Source organism: Triturus cristatus, chromosome 11, assembly GCF_964204655.1.
Source record: "Triturus cristatus chromosome 11, aTriCri1.1, whole genome shotgun sequence".
NCBI classification, from domain to species: Eukaryota; Metazoa; Chordata; class Amphibia; order Caudata; family Salamandridae; genus Triturus; species Triturus cristatus.
The window spans coordinates 795,649,860-795,671,282 of NC_140594.1; the positions used below are offsets into that span (position 1 = coordinate 795,649,860).

Genomic DNA, 21,423 nt, shown 5'->3' on the forward strand with positions numbered 1-21,423 from the left:
TGAGAAAGGGATTTTGTCTTCCCCCTCGGCGCAGTTACTGCAAAAGGAGCCAAGCCGCTGACTCAAAGTAAGTGTTTAAGTCTTTAAAATAACACAAGAACACAGTGCAATTTAAAATGGTAACAAAAACACACAAGTCTAGCAGCATATAACAGACACCCCGGCTTCCGCCTCAGGGTACTACATTGGCCATTTGGTATAGAACTTATCCTTTGACTTGTACTTTCGTCAACAGTATTTTCCACATCGATGGCTTTGGAATCGTAAGACTTGTTGTTTTAAGTTTTTATGTTCTTTGCTATTGGGTACAGCACATGTGGCATAATCTTCAATGAAAGACAAAACAGTTTAATCTGAATCTGTTCCAAATTTGGGGGCGTCCTTGATCCATAACAACATATGTATATGAGGAGCACCTCTTGCTTGATACTCCTTTCTCCAAAAGAAATCCACAACTTCTCCAAGAGGAGGATGCTTTTTATTGCAGATGAAAGACATCATAGCTTCAAATCTATGATTGAAATATCTGCATACATTAACAGGATCCAATGAGCACAATTCTCCAGGTGTCTTGTATTCAATATTTTTTATATTGCAATTTGCCTCTCGAAGAAATTCAAGTAAATCATCCCAAGCATCTTCAGCACAGCTTAGTGTAACAAACCATGTAGGAGTTCCCAAGTTACGTAGCATACATTTCAGCTCTCCATGACGACGGTACCAATATTCATTAGTCCCTCGCTGACAAGCCATCAGATTAATCAACTGAGATTCTAAATGATCATCTCTCTGATGCACTTTATCCATAAAATCCTTTGCAGTTACATTTTGCAGATGCATTCCAGTTTTTAAAATGTGATTTACTGCATATGAAAGTCCAGACAAGTCACTTTCAAACAGAAGATGAAACATATAAGGGATACATTGTCGAAATCTTGGATCTTCTGCATATAATGCTGTTGTCCGATATTCAGTTGCAGGAATCTGCACAGGACATTCATCATATTGTCCACCTTTTCCTGTTGGAAACAACTGCGGGATACAACAAGCTTCCAAACTCTCTTCCCATACACTCATGGGACTTCCTGTTGCTTTTTTCATTTGGAACAACTCAATCGTATTCCCCATCACCTCTTTAGAATGAAGTGGATGTACACTGTAATGTTCATAGATTTCTTCACATCTGGACATGTCCACTTTTTCAATTTGTCCACTTAATGTTTCAGTATCTTCTGCTAAATCTATTTCTTCTTCTCCTACAAACACATTTCTATAGTACTCATTATTTTTTAACAGATACAATGATGCCTTTTGCACTTTTCTAACATCCACTAACTCTTGCCAGATTTTCTTATTCTTAGTAGGAACACCATTAACAAGAATGACTAGTGGCTCATTTTCTGCATGGTCTACACCAATAGTTTCAATATTTTTCCTTAAGTCTAACGGTAAATACACAACTCTTCCTTTCAATTCTCTTTGCAACTCTGATGGAGGTAATTTACCTGTTTTAGGCTCCATACGAACAATAGCCTGTAACGGGTGAACACATTGAATGAGAATAGACTAATACGTATTTAAATCTATCAGCTCTGGAGGTATAGAAACCAACTCTAGATTATTATGAACTGCTCCAGCAGGCATTTTATTCTCATCTAATTTGTTATAACAATATTTGCAAATACGCTGCTCAGATCCCAAATCAAAACAATCCTCTACCAGCAAATAAGTTGCAAATTCCATCCCCTTATCATTATCTTCTATTTCACTTTTTAAATACAGATTGACACCCCTAGTCTGATTTTTATAGTGAGTTCGCCGACAACAAATACAATAAACATTTGGTCTTTCACCTGAAATTACCTTAAACTTTGAGATTTCATCCTCAAAATGTTTTGTAATCACAGGTTCTACATTGTCTTCAACATTTTCTTCTACTAATGTCACAGTTTCTCCACTCTCTTGCTGAGGACCAAAGTAACAAAACTCAATATCCTTACAAACCTTCTTCACATCTGATACTGAGCCACGTAAAAGAGCACTGTTCAACTCATTTAACATTAGTGCTGGACTTTTCGCATAATACAATCTTCTCACTAACTTCCGCATTTGAGTATGATGTACTGCCAGCATCCTGAAATGGTGAAAAACAATTTCACAAACTTTCCTAGAAAGACAAGCCAGAAAATGACCTCGCAAACCAGTATTTTTTCTCACTCTGCAAGGGTCTAGTCCTTGCACCACCATAATCTTTTGTTTAACACTTTTTTTAGTATATGCTCGTAAAAAACTACATCATTTATCAATAGATTCAAATACTACTGCAGGACGTCTCCCTAGAACTTCATTAGCTATCACTTCTGCATTTCTTTCAACCATTTTCTCTTTCTCAATTGGACAACCATCTCTACCTTTGTAACCTCTACCACTGGTGTCAACTGCAAACAGTAATTTTTTGCTCTGTAAATAACTCTCTTCATTAAAGAAAGGCTCTGAACTGGAACTGAGTTTCCATTCTCCCAAAAGAAATCACAAATTATTTTTCAATTAATTACTCTTTTCCTCCTACTTTTGGCCTTCATTAAATTGATTGTTTTATCTAGTGATCGAATTCTGTTTAATACTAAAATGAATAGTTTCCTTTTTACTTCTAAAGCCTTTTCAACAATGTTTTCAATATGCTTCTTCTTTTTATAAAACAGAGCTCTCTTTTCATATTTCTTCACATCTTTCAGCAAATTATGTACTACTCTCTTGTAAAAAATTTTTTTTCGTAATTCCTTATACTGATTTTGCATTCTTTTAGCACACTTTGTCTCCTTTGACTGAATATTTGTTTTTTTGCTTTTCCTCTTATTTTGATTTTTTTTTCTAGTTGAAACATTCACAGTGGATTCAGCGTTCTGTACATTCTGTTTCCTCCTACAAACATTTTTAATAAATTGCTTTGTGATCTTACCAGAAGATTTTTTCTTGTTAGCCACATTATCTTGTACATTCAATACTTGTGGTTGACTTTCTTCAAGTAATTCTCCTGACTCTGTTCTTTTCTTTTTCTTTTTTTTCAGGCTTGATTTCTCTATTTTAACGTCGAAAAACAGTATCTGTAAAAAAGAATCACAAATAAAAGTATATTAATAACTTTCAAATTCATACTATTCTATTACTGTAAAAACACATTTTATATAAAAACTGACTAAGAAACTATAGCCATGAAGCACAAGTGTGACGATGGATAAAACACTACAAGCATAGTGCATACTACTTTGAAACAGTTTATGCCCTAAAGCCTACCTCACTAAAAGAGTACATGCTAACTGACTGAATGATTACAATACTATTAGGAAACAAATTGGGTGTGTGACAGGGTATTTCCTAGAAGTGTATGAATACTGACATGATCATTGATGGTGTGAAAGACAAGTGTAAAGGTGATTAGAGACCTACATGCATACTGGACACATGTTTCAATCCATTCATATGTTAAGGCCTGTCTCACTCCAATACTATTTGGATACTGATTAAATTATTAGAGTACTGCAAGAAGAATGCCTGGGTGAGTTTATAAGTGTTCGGGTTTTGACACAGTGAATGGATTACTCCATGGTGCTGAATGGGTCACTAGAGGACTCCAAGAGGATTGACAGAGTATTTGCTAGAAGTACTTGGATACTGACTAGGGAATTGAAGGTGTAAAACACAAGTATGTAGGTGGTTAGAGGACTGCATGCATAGTGGATAGGCATTTGAAGCAATTCATGTACTAAGGCCTGGCTCACTGCATGAGTACTTGGGTACTGACTGAATGATTAGAGTACTGCAAAGAGAGTGCCTGGGTGCATTTATAAGTGTTTGGGTTTTTGCGCACTGAATGGATTAGTACATGGTGCTGAATGGGTCACTGGAGGAGTACAAGGGGAGTGATAGGATGTTTGCTGCACTATATGTATACTGAGTGGGGAATTAAAGATGTGAAAGACAAGTGTGTAGATGGTTAAAAGACTGCATGCATGCTGGATAGACGTTTGAAGCAATTCATGTGCTAAGGGCTGGCTCACTGCATGAGTACTTGGCTACTGACTGAATGATTAAAGCACTGCAAGGAGACTACCTGGGTAAATTTATAAGAGGTTGCCTTTCAGTGCAGTGAATGGATTAGTACATGGTGCTGAATGGGTCACTGGAGTAGTATAAGGAGAGTGAGAAAGTATTTGAAGGAACTGTAAGAATACTGTCTGGGATATTGAAGGTGTGAAAGACAAGTATGTAGGTGGCTAGAGACCTACATCCATAATGGATAGACGTTTGAAACAGTCCATAGAGTAACACTTCGAACACCGCAAAACTACCTGACTACTGACTGAATCATTAGAGTACTACAAAAAAAAGTGACTCAGTGAATCTTTTTAAGATTTTGGATTCTAGTGCAGTGAATAGGTTAGTACTTACTGCCAAATAAGTCAGTGGAGGTGTGCAATTAAAGTGAAAGAGTGTTTATTGCAGTTTATAGATACTGACAGAGAAATTGAACGTCTCAAAGGCAATTGTGTTGGTACTTACAGGCCTCCATGCATACTGGAAACACATTTGAGTAAATCCATGTGCTAAGGCCTGCCTCACTCCATTAGTACTTAGGTACTGACTAAATGATTAGACTATTGCAAGAAGCGTACCTGGGTGAATTTACAAGTGTTTCAGTTTTGGCACAGTGAATGCATTACTACATGGTGCTGAATAAGTCACTGGAACACTGCAAGGGGAGTGACAGGATGTTTGCTGAAAGTACATGGATACTGACTGGGGAATTGAAGCTGTTAAGGACAAGTGTATAGTGTGTTACAAGACTGCATGCATACTGCTTAGACATTTGTAGCCCTCTATGTGGTAATGCATGGTTCACTACATGAGTAACTGGAAACTGACTGAATCATTAGACTACTACTAGAAGAGTGCCTGGGTAAAACTGTTAAGTTTTTCAGTTTTGGCACAGTAAAACGATTAGTACATGGTACTGGATCAGTCACTGGATGAGTGCAAGATGAGTGACAAGATGTTTATTGAAGTATATAGAAACTGACTAGTTAATTAAAGAAGTGAAAGACAAATGTGCAGGTGACTAGAGGCCTGTATGCACACTGCATAGGGATTTCAAGCAGTCCATGTTGTAAGGCCTGGCTCGCTGCATGAGCACTTGGATACTGACTGAATGATAAGAGTACTAAAAAGAGAGTGCCTGAGAGAATTTATAAGTGTTTGGGTTTTGGCAAAGTGAATGGTTTAGTATATGCTACTGAATGGGTCACTAGAGGAGTACATGGGGAGTAACAGAGTGTTTGCTTGAAGTGTATGAATACTGACTATGGAATTCAAGGTGTGAAAGAGAACTGTGTAGATGGTTAGAGGACTGCATGCATAGTGGATCAGCATTTTAATCAAAGCATATACTAAGGCCTGCCTCACTTAGTTACTACTTGAATATTAACTGAATGTTTACAGTATTGCAAGGACACTTCCTGGGTGATTACATAAGCAATAACTGCCTTCTAATTCTAACAAAACTTGAGAACAGGAAAGTTTTTAAGCAGTTATGCATATTCAAACATATGAAGTACCCAAATGCTTCTCTCACAGTGGTTCCCAAATGCACACAGACTCACAGTGTGATTCTAGACGAGCAACACTATCTCTAGGAGTTTACCAAAACTCATTCACTACTGTGGAAGGGGTAAGGGTACTGTACACAACCTACATATTTCAGTACTACACTTTACTATCATTGCCTAACTCATTTTATCAAAGCATAAACAAAGACTGGCTTCTAATGCTACTAAAACTTGACAACATGGCAGGTTTCAAAACAGTCGTCTGTCAGCAAATACATGATGTTCCCAAATGCTTCTCTCACAGTGGTTCCCAAATGCACACAGACTCACAGTGTGATTCTAGACAAGCAACACTATCCCTAGGAGTTTACCAAAACTCATTCACTACTGTGCAAGGGGTAAGGGGACTGCACATAATCTACATATTTAAGTACTGAACTTTAGTGTCAAAGTCTGACTCATTTAATCAAAGCATAAGCAAAGACTCGCTTCTAATGCTACTAAAACTTGACAACAATACAGGATTTAAAACAGTTATCTGTCAGCAAATACACGATGTTACCAAATCCTTGTCTCACAATCCTTACCCAAATGCACACAGACTCACAGTGTGATTTTAGCCAAGTAACACTATCATAGGAGTTTACCAAAACTCATTCAGTAGTGTAGAAGGCGTAAGAGTACTGTACATAATCTACATATTTAAGTACTGCACTTTAGTGTCAAAGCCTGAATCATTTTATCAATCCATAAGCTGGCTTCTAATGCTACTAAAACTTGACAACATGACAGGTTTTAAAACAGTTATCTGTCAGCAAATACATGATGTTACCAAATGCTTCTCTCACAGTGGTTCCCAAATGCACACAGACTCACAGTGTGATTCTAGACAAGCAACACTATTCCTAGGAGTTTACCAAAACTCATTCACTACAGTGCAAGGGGTAAGGGGACTACACACAATCTACATTTTTAAGTACTGCACTTTAGTGTCAAAGCCTAACTCATTTTATCAAAGCATAAGCAAAGACTAGCTTCTAATGCTACTAAAACTTGACAACATGGCAGGTTTTAAAACAGTTATCTGTCAGCAAATACATGATGATACCAAATGCTTCTCTCACAGTGGTTCCCAAATGCACACAGACTCACAGTGTGATTCTAGACAAACCACACTATCCCTAGGAGTTTACCAAAACACATTTCTTAATCTACGAGTACTACATTTTAGTGTTCAAACATGACTCATTTTGCAAATTCATAAACAATGACTGATTTCTAATTGTACCAAAATATAACAACAGCACAGTTATCTGTCTGCAAACACATGAAAAACACAAATGCTTATCACAGAATGGTTTCTACATGCACACACACTGTCAATAAGATTGTAGACAAAATAAAAACTACTCCCTACACTTTAGCAGGAGAAATACATTAGTCTGATTAAAATCAAAATAGTCTACATACATCCCCTCAAAATTAAATAACTCACCTCTGAAGTTGTTTTGTAGATTAAGAAGTATATCAGTCACCAGATATCAGTCACACACCAGATTCTCTTATACAGAATCTCTGCACTGTGCACCTGTCAGCAAAACCAAAGAATGGCAAAGTTTCCCTCTCATTTTCCACACATATACATGTAGACATCAAATCACATTCCTTCCTACCTAAATTCAAAAGCAAACACACATTTATATTGGTTAAACATTTCAACCCTTTCCAAATGACATAAATTTGAATCCTACCCCCATTCTGCCTTCTGCCTGTTACCATAGCAACAGGTCATGGAACACTGAACTGAGCACACAGATCACAAGTTCAGCACACAATGTTGCTAATCAAAACAGCAAGTGTGCTTGACTTTTCAACATATCAGCTTATCATATATAATGTTCCTTTCGTGCACTTTTTGTTAACCAATAGGAATCATGCGTTTAAAAAACAGAAACATGCACCCTACCTTTCAGTGTACAAGGTTGTCAAACAACCAATGATTTCTCGTCTTTTTTCAAAACTGCATCTTAGCCACCATTTTAGAAAAATCTTACTTTTCAAACTGCCATTTAATTTACAGAGACCATCTGAGTGCATCCAGACCTCCCTTCAAGATGCTTAGAGTGTGGATTGTGGGACACAGCTATATTTTCTGGAGCCAAAGGTATGCAGAAAACAAAGACATCCACAAAGACCTAGGTTTGCCAAATGTAGACATTAAATGGATTGGACAGAGAGGGTTAAAGTGGCACCAATTGATGCCATTGGTAAAAACCTTTATGCATATCCAACACCCTGACCTTATAATAGTGCACTGTGGTGGCAATGACCTAGGCACTTTGACTGGGGTAGGTCTGGAAATGCTTATGAAGGACACCTTTGCAGAATTGTTTTCACTTTTTCCCAAAACTGCCTTTGTGTATTCTAACATATGCCAAAGGCAGAAGTGGAACTGGTCCAATCATTTTTGTCCACAGATTGAGAAAGCTAGGAAACATGTGAATAAATCTGTTTCTGCTTTTCTCCGAGACTATAGAATGGGGTCCATTTACAATGACAATCTGCGCTTTCATATGCAAGAGATGTATAGGAGAGATGGAGTACACTTTACTGATGAAGGAAACAGAGTCTTCCTCAACAACTTTAGACTCTGTATAGGTACTTACTTATAAGTACTAAAAACTCTCAATGAACACAACAGCTCTTTTTAGAGCCACTCAAGAACAAAACACTTAAGCTAGATGTTTATCGAATTTTCTGATTATCTGTCTAGGCTACAGTGATACAAAAAATGAAATTGTTGTTGTGATATAGTTCTGGTATATTTTGTAGCGTAAGAAATAATGAAAGTAACATGCCAGATTTAGCACTAGTATGTTCATTGATTGAAAGGGACTTAAGCCGATCCACGGCTAGATTTATCATGAGATAACAAAAAAATGTCGCCATATATGTATCATGGGGTTATTGAATACTTATACAAAGCAGCAGTAACTTCACATTGTCAAAGCCGATTCACGGTGTAATAATTTCGAAAAGATGTATAATTGGGTCAAGCATTATTGCAAAGTTTGTTTTCTCATTTTTTCACTTTAAGTGTAATATGGTTGAAAAGAATGTTGATCAATCGTTAAATTGCGCATTACAAAATGGCGCATCCTACGATGACATTGTGTATAGTCCCTTTTCAATGTTGACATACGGATGCTATGTACGTATAAAGTATGGCGGCCTCCCGGTGTGTTGACAAACACCGAGGAAGGCAGGTCGCCGAAACGCATTTGTTTAGATCGGAATAAAAATTCCCTATGAGCGTTTCCCGTGAGTGCTTATTTCTCTTTGTATCAGGAGGATTTAGAGCTACGATATATATATATTTTTTTTTTTTTCACAGAAAAAACATAGGTTTTAGGGGCGTTATAGTTAGCTGGACATTTCGCTCATAGAAATCCATTGAAATTCCCCCGTTATAGTTAGTTCAGCTAACTATAACTTGCCGCACCCACAATGCACTGCTGATAATGTCACATATTACATCACTCATGACATGGTCAGTGACATCACTCATGACATCACTGATGACATCTCAAATGACATCACTGATGACATCATCCAGTGAATGTGTGTTTTTCAGAAAATTAAATGTGTTTTATAAATGTATATCTCAAGGTCGATGGAGGAATAAATGGGTATATAAGTTTCTAAATGGATGATTTTAAAAAAAAAATTGATTGTATAACTGACTGATTAAGTTTATCTTAGTGAATACATGGGTTAGTGAGTAATGTTTAAATATGTAACTATCTGTATCAGTCTCTCACTTTGTGTATAAGTGGCTACATGGGTTGGTGAGTAGCTACATGAGTGTCTATATAGGTTATTAGTTGTTTTTTTTAGTATCAGTATGAGTGTCTGTATGGTTCAGTGGGGGTATTACTTAGTGCATAGATGCATGAATGAGTGACTCACTGTTTGTATGTGTTGAAGGCAGCATGTGTGCAGGACTGTATGGGTGGATGAGTGTGTGTATGGGTGTGTTAGAAAGTGAATGACTATCTCAATAGTGTCTTTATGAGTAACTACATATGTTTTAAACTAGTAAATGTGACTATTAGTGTATATAAGTGAGTATATGTGAGAGCGAACGTTTGGAAGAGTTCCTGTATAAATAAGTATGTGTTCCTATAAGCTAATGTTTAAAAGTCTAAGTATGTGTACGTTTCTGTAGAAGTAAGTGTGGTGGTGTGTGTATAACTGTATATGCAAGTAAATGGATGTTTGATTCTTTATTAGCATGAGTGACTATGTGTGTGAGTAACTCTGTGGATGAGTGGCCTTGTGTAACAAGATGTATATGTGTAGGAGTACATATGATGAGTGAGTACATGTATGAGTGACTTAATAGGACTGTCGGTGAATGAGTGGATGTGTATGTGGATCTTAGAATTACTGAATAGGTTGTTGTAACTGGTATTGGTATGTCCATTGATTTGAACATTTTAGTTTCTATTTTTTAATGTGTGTATCAAAGGTTATATTAGGGTGAGAGGAGGTCTGCCACTCTATCATAAGGATGATGTCATCAGTGATGTCATCAGTGATGTCATTTGAGATGTAATCAGTGATGTCATGAGTGATGTCACTGACCGTGTCATGAGTGATGTAATATGTGACATCATCAGCAGTGCATTGCGGGCTCGCGAGTTATAGTTAGCTGAACTAACTATAACAGTGGAATTTGAATGGTTTTGTGAGAGCGAAATGTCCAGCTAACCATAATGCCCGTGAAACCTATGGTTTTTTCAGCGAATGTCTAACGTTTTTTAAATGCTAATTCCTATCTATAACATGTCTGAAACCTATGTTTTTTCTGTGAATTTCAAAGGTTTTTTAAATGCTAATTGCTAACTATAACATTTGACAATTTTTAAATGTAATAATAGTTATATTTATTATTTTGATACTGATTTTCTACAGTTTTTTTAACTATTTATTTTTTCATATTTTATTTTTTAAATTACATTATATATTTTTAATATAATTGGACAATAAAAATTAAATATTTAAAAAGGTTTTTTGTTTTATATTTTTTTAATATATTTATATTATTTTCTTTATTGTTTTTTTTTAAATAATTTTTTGGGGGGGGAGTCGTGCACCCAAAGCGTACCTTTCTCGATCACTGCACAGTACCTAGCCGCCATTTTAGGAATGTTGTGTAGGATCCGCATAGGATGTGAGAGGGGTGCGTATTTTCGTGCGCGATCGCTATGCGACCGCAATGCGACTCCAGGCACATACGCGACACATACGTATTACTTTACGCAATGCTTGCACGTGAAAAGCCCTGGGGGTGGCGGTCCCCGGGGCTGTGGGGGGACCGTGAGCCGCCACCCATGAATATTGAAGCCCCGGGGGTTGACGGTCCCCGGTGCTGGAGGGCTGTGAGACCCTGTACATAATTTTATAAAGCCCCAGGGGTGGCGGTCCCCGGGGCTAGGGGGCCCCTCTGGGCCCCCATTCACATAATTTTGCCCCCGAGACTTGGCCCCCCAGGTGCTAATTACCAACGAAATGCCGGAGCCCACGCTTCGTTCTTTTTTTTATCAGCAGGATCCGCGCACCCTGCGCACATCTGCCCGTTTAAAAAAAAAAAAATTGTTTTGGGCCCATGGGGTCCTTGTGGGACCCCCTAAGCAGTCCTATGGGGTCAGGGTGTTTCTACCCTGCCCTCTTTTTGCCTTTTGCGCACTTTTTTAAGGATTTCTTGTGCCTCGGTTCTACCGAGGCACAAAATGGCTGCCAACACTTCCTGGTTTGGAGTGTTGACAGTAAGTTGACAGCCAATTAACATGCAGCTCGTGATTGGGAGGGTGCGCACAGGGTGCGCTCAGGGTGCGTGGATCCACCGCGCCCATAGATAAATATGTGATTTTACTCTTGATTTTCTCAAGAACTACTGAACAGATTTACACCATTTAACCAAAAGGCACGACTCTGAACCAAGGGCTACCTTTTAGCCAAATTTGGTGTGATTCCTTTCAGCAGTTCGGGCTGTAGCTGCGAATAAAGGTTCCTATGGAAAATTGCATGGGGATAACATGTTTTTGGACCCCCTTTTTTGTCAGCCCCCGCTTGACAAATCAGCCCGAGACTTTCCGGATAGGAGCAGACCGGAGCTGGCCAAAAGTTTTGAAAATTTTGCGAAGATTCGTCAACCGGCGCCCAAGTTATTGGGAATAGAATGTTGCGGATTTCCTATGGAAAATAGGTCCTAACTATAACTACCTACTGGCGACCGCCAGTAGGTAATATATATAACATATTTATACGTTACAGAAACACACATTCACTGGATGATGTCATCAGTGATATCATCAGTGATATAATTTGAGATGTCATCAGTGATGTCACTGACCATGTCATCAGTGATGTAATATGTTATGTCATCAGCAGTGCATTGCGGGTGCATGAGCTATAGTTAGCACAACTAACCATAACGGCTGACTTTCTCTGGTTTTGTACGAGTGAAATGTCCAACTAACTATAACATCCGTGAAACCTATGGTTTTTTCAGTGAATTTCTGAGGTTTTTAAATGCTAATTTCTAACTATAACGTCCCTGAAACCTCTGTTTTTTTCTAGTGGATATATATATGTATGTGTGTGTGTTTGTGTGGATATATTGCATTCGCTACTGGCAGAAGAACTTCCTGATGGCTGTAGCTCCATGACATCATGAAGAATATGGTGCATGTACAGTGTATTAAGGAACAAAAAGAGGAAGCAAGTCTTGCAACATATCAGTTGAAGATACACAACAGTTAATGTTAACGTATCAGCATTTAAAGACAGCTTTCTGCTATTTGTAAATCCTTGCGGCTTTTTAAGCGTGGGGATGCCATTTCTATATGATTCTGGTATATCTCTATGCCCATGCAAAAATTAAATTGGTTTAGTGTAATTCACATAATTTTGCGATATTACCAAAACTATAGCATAACACCACTTCATGTAGTTACACTTAATTCACAGCAGAATTGTACTACAAGCCCATAAGAATATATATATTTACACAAATTTCGCACACCCCTACACTTTGAAGGTAGTTGTGGAAACCTATTGTCAAAACACATTTTTATGACTATGCTTTTAATAATTACATCTATAATTTACCTTCAGGGTTATAGCAGTGAAGAATTACTTTCCAAGAACCAGAATCATACTTCAATTATGTACAGCGAAGAACAAGGTAGGTCTACAAATTCCCAATTTTTCTTTCATTTATGATGTTCTCTATTTTCCCCATTCATGCGATGACAAAAAGCTGAATATCGATCTGGTATTAAAATAGCTTGTTAGAAATTATATTCTTGAATGTCCAAAAATTGACATTTACATTAGCTAGGAAGGCAGCAGATGTCTCCTATTTGCGATAGGCTTTTAACTGAAGGTGAAGCATGATTACCTGTGCTTAATTTGTAAAGCACCTACCCCCCACAAGCATTACAATTAAGGTGCCGATTCCGATCCTGGAGAAACCGGGTACAAACCGTCGGACGGAGCATTTTCTCCGTCCGACTCGTACCTGGTTAAAAAACATTACAAATATGCAAGTACGATTCGCATGGAACCACAAGTTCCCTACGAATCGTACAAAACACCGACCGACGAAAATATCCTTACAAATGTGATCCGGGAAAGCGCCGACTTGACGTCGGGACGCATTCAGGCTGCGTTTCACGAACCAGGAAGTACGATCCGCACCGACGTCACCCCGCACGGATTATATTTTCCGACTGCCAAAAACTGCCAGGAAATCAGGACGACGCGCACAAGGAGCACCTGTACGCGACGGACAGCCATGGACCCGAACCTACGTGTCATCCCAGCCCTCATAGCAGTCCACCTGCTCTACAGGAAACGATGCAGACACCGCAGAAAGTTATTACAACACCCACGGGCAAAGGGGGGGGCAGGGGCGGGACACACGACCCCCACCCAAGTTACAAATCATACATGCCCTGGACATACCTGACCTTCAGGGCCTGGTCACTTCGAGGGGGTGGGGGCGTGTCCAGCAACGCATGCGTCCGCCACAACGGAAGTGGGTGATGACGCGAACCAGCAACACAACAAGTCCGGTACGTACCGTACCCACGCCTTAAGAGCGTGGGTACGAGTCGTACCACGCCCACCCCTACGTCACCCCAACAATGGCGGTACAGCCTGTACACACATTCTAAAGGCCTGGGTACGGGCCGTACCAGCATTGTTGGGGTGACGTAGGGGTACGCGTGGTACGACTCGTACCCACGCTCTGAAGGCCTGGGTACGGTGCGTACCCCCACGGCACCCCAACAATGTGGGTACGCACCGTAACCACGTCCCAAAGGTGTGGGTACGGGTCATACCCAGGACTGCAGAGCGTGGGTACGGGTATGTACAGAGCGTACCCCTACCCGTGTATGTACGGCACGTACCCACACCCCACCCGTGCATGGACGGCGCGTACCCCCACCCGTGTATGAATGGAGCGTACCCACACCCCACCAGTGTATGTACGGCGCGTACCCCCACCCGTGTATATACGGCACATACCAACACCCCACCCGTGTATGGACGGCGCGTACCCCCACCCCCTTATGTACGGCGCATACCCCCACCCGTGTATGAATGGAGCGTACCCACACCACACCAGTGTATGTACGGCGTGTACCCCCACCCGTGTATGAATGGAGCGTACCCACACCCCACCAGTGTATGTACGGCGCGTACCCCCACCCGTGTATGTACGGTTCATACCAACACCCCACCCATGTATGGACGGCGCGTACCCGCACCCCCTTATGTACGGCGCGTACCCCCACCCATGTATGAATGGAGCGTACCCACACCCCACCAGTGTATGTATGGCACGTACCCCCACCCGTGTATGAATGGAGCGTACCCACATCCCACCAGTGTATGTACGGTGCGTATCCCCACCCGTGTATGAATGGAGCATACCCACACCCCACCAGTGCATGTACGGAGCGTACCCCCACCAGTGTATGTCCCGAGCGTACATGGCCAGACACAGGAGGGGTGGGTGCCTATCACTCCCAGCAGTGCCCAGACACAGGAGGGGTGGGTGCAGAGTCCTCCCAGCAGTGCCCAGACACAGGAGGGGTGGGTGCAGAGACCTCCCAGCAGTGCCCAGACACAGAAGGGGTGGGTGCAGAGTCCTCCCAGCAGTGCCCAGACATAGGAGGGGTGGGTGCAGAGTCCTCCCAGCAGTGCCCAGACACAGGAGGGGTGGGTGCAGAGTCCTCCCAGCAGTGCCCAGACATAGGAGGGGTGGGTGCCTATCACTCCCAGCAGTGCCCAGACACAGGAGGGGTGGGTGCAGAGTCCTCCCAGCAGTGCCCAGACATAGGAGGGGTGGGTGCAGAGTCCTCCCAGCAGTGCCCAGACATAGGAGGGGTGAGTGCCTATCACTCCCAGCAGTGCCCAGACACAGGAGGGGTGGGTGCAGAGTCCTCCCAGCAGTGCCCAGACATAGGAGGGGTGGGTGCCTATCACTCCCAGCAGTGCCCAGACACAGGAGGGGTGGGTGCAGAGTCCTCCCAGCAGTGCCCAGACATAGGAGGGGTGGGTGCAGAGTCCTCCCAGCAGTGCCCAGACACAGGAGGGGTGGGTGCAGAGTCCTCCCAGCAGTGCCCAGACACAGGAGGGGTGGGTGCAGAGTCCTCCAAGCAGTGCCCAGACATAGGAGGGGTGTGTGCAGAGTCCTCCCAGCAGTGCTCAGACATAAGAGGGGTGGGTGCAGAGTCCTCCCAGCAGTGCCCATGGAAAGAAAAATGTGCAGTACCCACAGATACAATGCCCACAATTGTCAGTCAGGTGCACAAAGACACTGCAGAACACGGTACACATGTGTGCGAGGCTGGGAGTACACACATGCATAGTGTGTAAAAGGGAACATGTACACATGAAGTCACGTCAACATATTTGAAAGTCAAGTACAGTGACCACCCAGGATGCCACGAAGGATGCAGGTGGAGACATTGGCCAGCATGCATGGGCAAATTGGAATGGATCCATCACACACCAAGGATATGTAGACACAGCTCAGTACAACATTTAGGCAACACCCTGCAGGGAAGATGTCAGGGTCCACAGAGGAAGGAACACACCTTGGGACAATGTCACCATGCAGTAAGAGCTTGCATGAACAAAGTTAATTTGCAAATACCTTGTGATGGTACACAGATACCAGGGTCCACCCCATGAGCAGCACACTACTACATTTCCCAGACAACTAACACATTATCCCCACCCCAAATCATGGAGCAACACCACCAACAGCAATACCAGAAAAGCAGTAGTGTTCAAAAGAAAAAAAAGAGGTTTATTCAGCATGAAAATCAAAGAGGTTGTTATCTGTACACTATTAACAAGCCCCATAGGGAAGTCCATATTTCCATCCCTGGTGGGGGACACATTGGGACACGTGTCCCCTGGCTTGCCTGCACAGTTTATAGTTCCTTGTCTTCCACAGGGGGGGGCATCATGTGGGGGGGAAGGACCAGGCACCGCAGGGACAGGAGGGGCAAGGGTAGGTGTTGTGGGTGCAGGGATGGAGGACTCCACCACAGGGGGTGGGGCAGCGCCAAAGGTGGAGGTGAGAATGGCGCTGCACACGGTTGCAAGGTCCTCCAGCGTCTCCCCTGCACCCGAAGCAAACACAGGCCCAAGGAGGGGGTGTCCGAGGGATGGGTCGCAGCGCTACTGGGGGAGGGTGTGGACAGGGGGGGGACTCAACTACCCTGACCGGGGACTCCTTTGACCGCTTGCGGGGTGGTGTCACCTTGGGGCTCAGGGACAGAGCGGCCAGGAAGGATTCCTTGGTGGAATCTTGGCCAGGAGAGCTGAGGGGAGTGGATTTGGAGGCAGGGGGTTGTGAAGAATGTGGACTCCCACTGTGGCTGCGTGTCTTACGTCTCCCCCCTGACCCAGTGGGTGTGCCTACTTCACCCTGTGTGTGCGTGTCAGGAGGTGTGCGCTTGGGCTTCCCTGGTGGTGTAGTGCCTGTGTCTGGTGGGGTGCGTGCATGGGTACGTCTGGGTGTGCTTGGGACAGGCATGGGAGTGGGAAGTGTGGATGGTGCAGGGGTAGTGGGGGGATGTAGCGCTGCAGGAGACCCACTGCTGCAGTCAGTGTCGAGTCTATGGACCTCAGCAACTGGCATTGGTCAGACTGCGCAGCTGAGATGCCCTCCATGTATGCCTCCATCTGGGTGAGCACTCGTGTGTGGCCATGGAGGACATTCAGCATCGCAGTCTGACCAACCTGCAACTGGCGCAGGATGTCCACAGACTCGGCATTCGCGGCAGCAGTGGAGACAGGGGCAGGGGGCACGGTGCCTGGCAAGAAGGAGACACGTGGTGACCTAGCACGGCGGGAAAGGACCAGAGCAAGTGGGATGCCGGTGATGGGAACGGAGGGGGCGGGTAGATTTTGTGTGCTGCTTTCAGCTGTGGGAGCAGCCTCCGCCCCCTCTGGGAGCTCTGCCTCCGACCCGTCTGCGTCATAGTCGGTGGTGAGACTGGACAGGTCCTCCGCCTCACTCCCCTCGGCCTCCGTGCCACTCGATGTGCCAGACAAGATAGCACTGCTGCCACTGGTGCTTGGTCCCTCCTCATGGTCCGTGCCAGTGTCTCCCTCAGAGTCCCCCGACGATGCTGTGGGCAAGGTGAAGAGACAAAAAATAATCAGACACCTGTATACATATGTCACATGAGTCAGATCTACATAGGTCACAGTGCATAGCCTGAAAAGCAACATGAGTAACATCTACAATACAAGGTACATATGTAGGCCCTGCAACACACAGCTGGTTGACCCACCATGCCACTGAGAAACAATGGAGTGCATGACACAACAGCAAATTACTTGATATCAAATTGGACAGAGGAGCCAGGCTCTGGGGACAATCGTGCACTGCATCTGTACCACACAGCGTTGCCAAAAAAGGGATGAGCAGGAACCATGTCTATTAACTTTTTGCACATGCTGCAAAGCTAACGCATTGAAACATGCCCAACATGACTGGGTCACTGCACTTTGAGTGTATGTCCAGACAAACATCACACACAGGCCACACCTAGCAAGGAGAATACAGATTTGGACATGTAGGCCTTGCCAGCACAAACCACCCCCTACCTGAGACAATGTGATTGAGACAGAGGAAGTACTGACACCTCTTACTCTGGGATGAAAACACATGGGCTGCACTAAATCCTGATTGTACACAAACCACCCCTGTTGCGCCTGTCCACATACATCATTGACAATCAACCATCATCAGATTGTCGTACCAAGACACACAAGCAAAATTGGGTCACACTGTACCGTGGACACATGTAGCACAGTTTACGCAAATACAGATGAGGCCAGGGTACAATGCCACAGAGCCCAACCTATGCCAAAGACACAGAGAATGTCCACATTGTTGGATGACACACGATACCTAGGAAAAGGTGCCCCAGGGCACGGTAGTGGCCACACACCTCCATGGTCCTGGATGGATATGACTGCAACTGAAGCAACCGTCCCAGCACTATGCATTACTCCCACTCATGCACATCATGTCAGAGGGCACAACATTGTACATGCATGCTGTAAGGCAGTACACTTCTAAGACACACTCCTATGTCGGGACTCAGCATCAGTGCCAACTGACATGGACCCCACAATGACTGATCTGGCCAGGGCACAGGCAAGGTCCCAAAACCGCTTACACACCACCCCCACACATGATGCTGCAAGCATTGGGCACTTGGATTAACTGCCAGCCTAGATTACCTTGTGCAAGAGGGACTACCCACAGACCCGGGAACACATGGCAAGGAGGGGAAGGGAGGAAGAACAGCAGGTGTTTACTTTGGGGAACTGGTTATGCACTGCACATTTAAACCCTGGCAGTGTATCCATGCAACTGCGCACTTCCAAAAGCTGGGGACACACAACAAACACACATGTACCTACCCCCTTCCTGCTGCTGCTTCTCCTGTAAGCGCCTATCCAAGTCGGGGAAGACCACCGCCAGCACACACTTATGGATGTGGGTCAGACGTCGGTGCCCACGGTTCTTGTTGCTCTCAGGTGAGTCCCCCAGCAGGACCCGTGCAATCCTCCTCATCCAGCACCAGATATCCTGCCAGCGTTTCCTCACCTGGGCTAGGAGCCGCTTCCGATCCTCCGTCTTCCGCACGGCACTGACGGCTCCCCTCCATATCTCCCCCTTGGCATGGACGCCTACCTGTGAGGATGCAAAAGTGAGAATACTTTAATACACCTGAGCAATGACACAGAGAAACACATATTAATAATTTGTCTTGTTTGAACAGGCCATGGTATGCAGAAAACTCATTGCACCTTTGTCATAGGGACATTATCCTCTGGGGAAGGCAAAATGCACTACGTGGCAGTGAAAGTACACAGGTGGCATGAGGGGTGCCACACAATTAAGGATCCTGGATCACACTGTGCATCACAAGCTACACCAGGATTATGTACAGCACCTCAAAGCAGTCACATGCCCCAGCCCACTGACGCAACCTCAGCAGAGTACACAGACACACACAGGTACAGGACAATCACCTGCCATTGCCAACTGCGGGTACAAACCTCACTCTGCCCATGTGCCACTAGACTGGGGGGTGTCACAGGTGTGGGGCTGGCTCAGCACGGCAGTCACACAACACTGCTCCCTGCACACATCACATGGCCAGGGTATATCCATCCCTCATGCAGCAGGTGTGCAACACTTCCCATATGCACTCACCCACATGACAGGGGACTTACACACACACACCAATGTCCAGGGGACGAACACATCATTTGGACACTCACTGCACAGGTACACTAAACAAACACACATCTATGGGTACTGTCACCTGTCACACTGGGGGGAACACATAATCACATCAGGACTGTAGCAACAACATTCCCAGGAGGAGTAGCCAGGCACAATTTGGCATGCACCATGCATTGATTGTCAAGGTAAGCACTATGCAAGTGAGGAGTGCACACAGGAACTACAGCATGCGCTGCATAGGAGACATGAGGCCTTCCCCACCCTGGGACCCACTCCAAACAACATTGCATGTCTGTCACACAGGGACACAATGCCAGAAGTCACAGTCACAAAAAAGGGACACAGTCTAAGCTAGTGGAGTCAGCGCTCACCTGCTCCCCTGGTCGACCATACAGCATGGTGTACTGTGGGAGGATCACATCCAGCAGGGCAAGGTTCTCCTCCTGTGTGAATGGCTGGGCCCTCTCCACAGACCTGGACATGGTGCCAGAGGAATCACGAGCAGCAGCAGTGTTGTGGAATGAAAGCATGTGCAGGCAAGTGCTCTCTCATGGGACCTGGCTGCCTTATATCTGCCTTGCTGGCCTGTTACATTTACAGGAGTACAGAGAGATTGGTCAGTCACATTAGCATCCTACGTTTCCTCCAATCCCTTTAAACCTACCCCAGTGAGGGGCTTTGCATGGTTTAAAAATTGAGCATGATGTCAAGTCAACAACCACTTTGCAACAAAGTATATTGTTTCCAACCGACTTCTGCTGGCCACCTGATGCAAAAATTCAAACTGTAAACTCGGTCTCCATGACAACCAGCATGCATTTAGGCCATTATACTTGTCCCTCATGTGTCCCCTATGTTATTTCAACATTTTCACACAGATACGGTGCGTTCCACGGCCCTAGGGCACCCCAAATGCAGTGATACGGACCGTACACGCGTGTGTAGGGTCCCTATCACTATGGGAGTGCTGGCGTATGTGTACGCCATAGTAATACGGACTGTACACGCGTGTGTAGGGTCCCTATCACTATGGGAGTGCTGGCGTATGCGTACGCCATAGTAATACGGACCGTACACGCGTATGTACGGTCCGTATCACTATCGCGTACGCATACGCCAGCACTCCCATAGTGATAGGGACCCTACACATGCGTGTACGGTCTGTATTACTATGGCGTACGCATACGCCAGCACTCCCATAGTGATAGGGACCCTACACACGCGTGTACGGTCCGTATTACTATGGCGTACGCATACGCCAGCACTCCCATAGTTATAGGGACCCTACACACGCGTGTACGGTCCGTATTACTATGGCGTATGCATACGCCAGCACTCCCATAGTGATAGGGACCCGACACACGCGTGTACGGTCCGTATTACTATGGCGTACGCATACGCCAGCACTCCCATAGTGATAGGGACCCTACACACGCATGTACGGTCCGTATTACTATGGTGTACGCATACGTCAGCACTCCCATAGTGATATGGACCCTACACACACCCTCAGAGCGTATGTACGGTGCGTTACACACCTGACAGTGGTGACAGGCGGCACACAGACAGGAATAGAGCTGTCATACTTGGCCAAGGCTGGACATCAAGGCATTGTCTGGGTAGTACTATGTGTGTCGGGCACAGGTGTGTCAGGCTGTGATGTGGCACATTACTCCTGAGGTGTGAAGCTAATTAAAGTATGATGAGCTATGTACACATGTCATGTGTGATGGTGCACTATGTGCCACACATCCCCTTCACTCCATTGACATGTGTGCATGTAGTACAGACTTGTTGAGCCATGAGCCATGCGTCACTAGCATGGCACAGTCACCGACACCCGCAACTGTCCCCTGATGCCAGGTACACGGAATATTACCCCTGAGATGTGAATGCCCGCGTTGCGTGCTGTAACTATGTCATGTGTGTGTCATGTGTTCCCATAGGTTTGCTGTA

The 21,423-nt window shown here is 44.3% G+C and overlaps 1 protein-coding gene across 1 annotated transcript in view; it reads left to right on the forward strand.

Annotated features, from left to right (window-relative positions):
- The window catches only part of LOC146785455 (calcium-activated potassium channel subunit alpha-1-like), a 1,319,298-nt gene that overhangs the window by 324,345 nt on the left and 973,530 nt on the right, over window positions 1-21,423 (forward strand). The window contains exon 11 of the mRNA XM_085633050.1: window positions 12,786-12,855. Coding sequence (XP_085489176.1) covers window positions 12,786-12,855 — 70 coding nt within the window. The remainder of the gene's footprint in view (window positions 1-12,785; window positions 12,856-21,423) is intronic.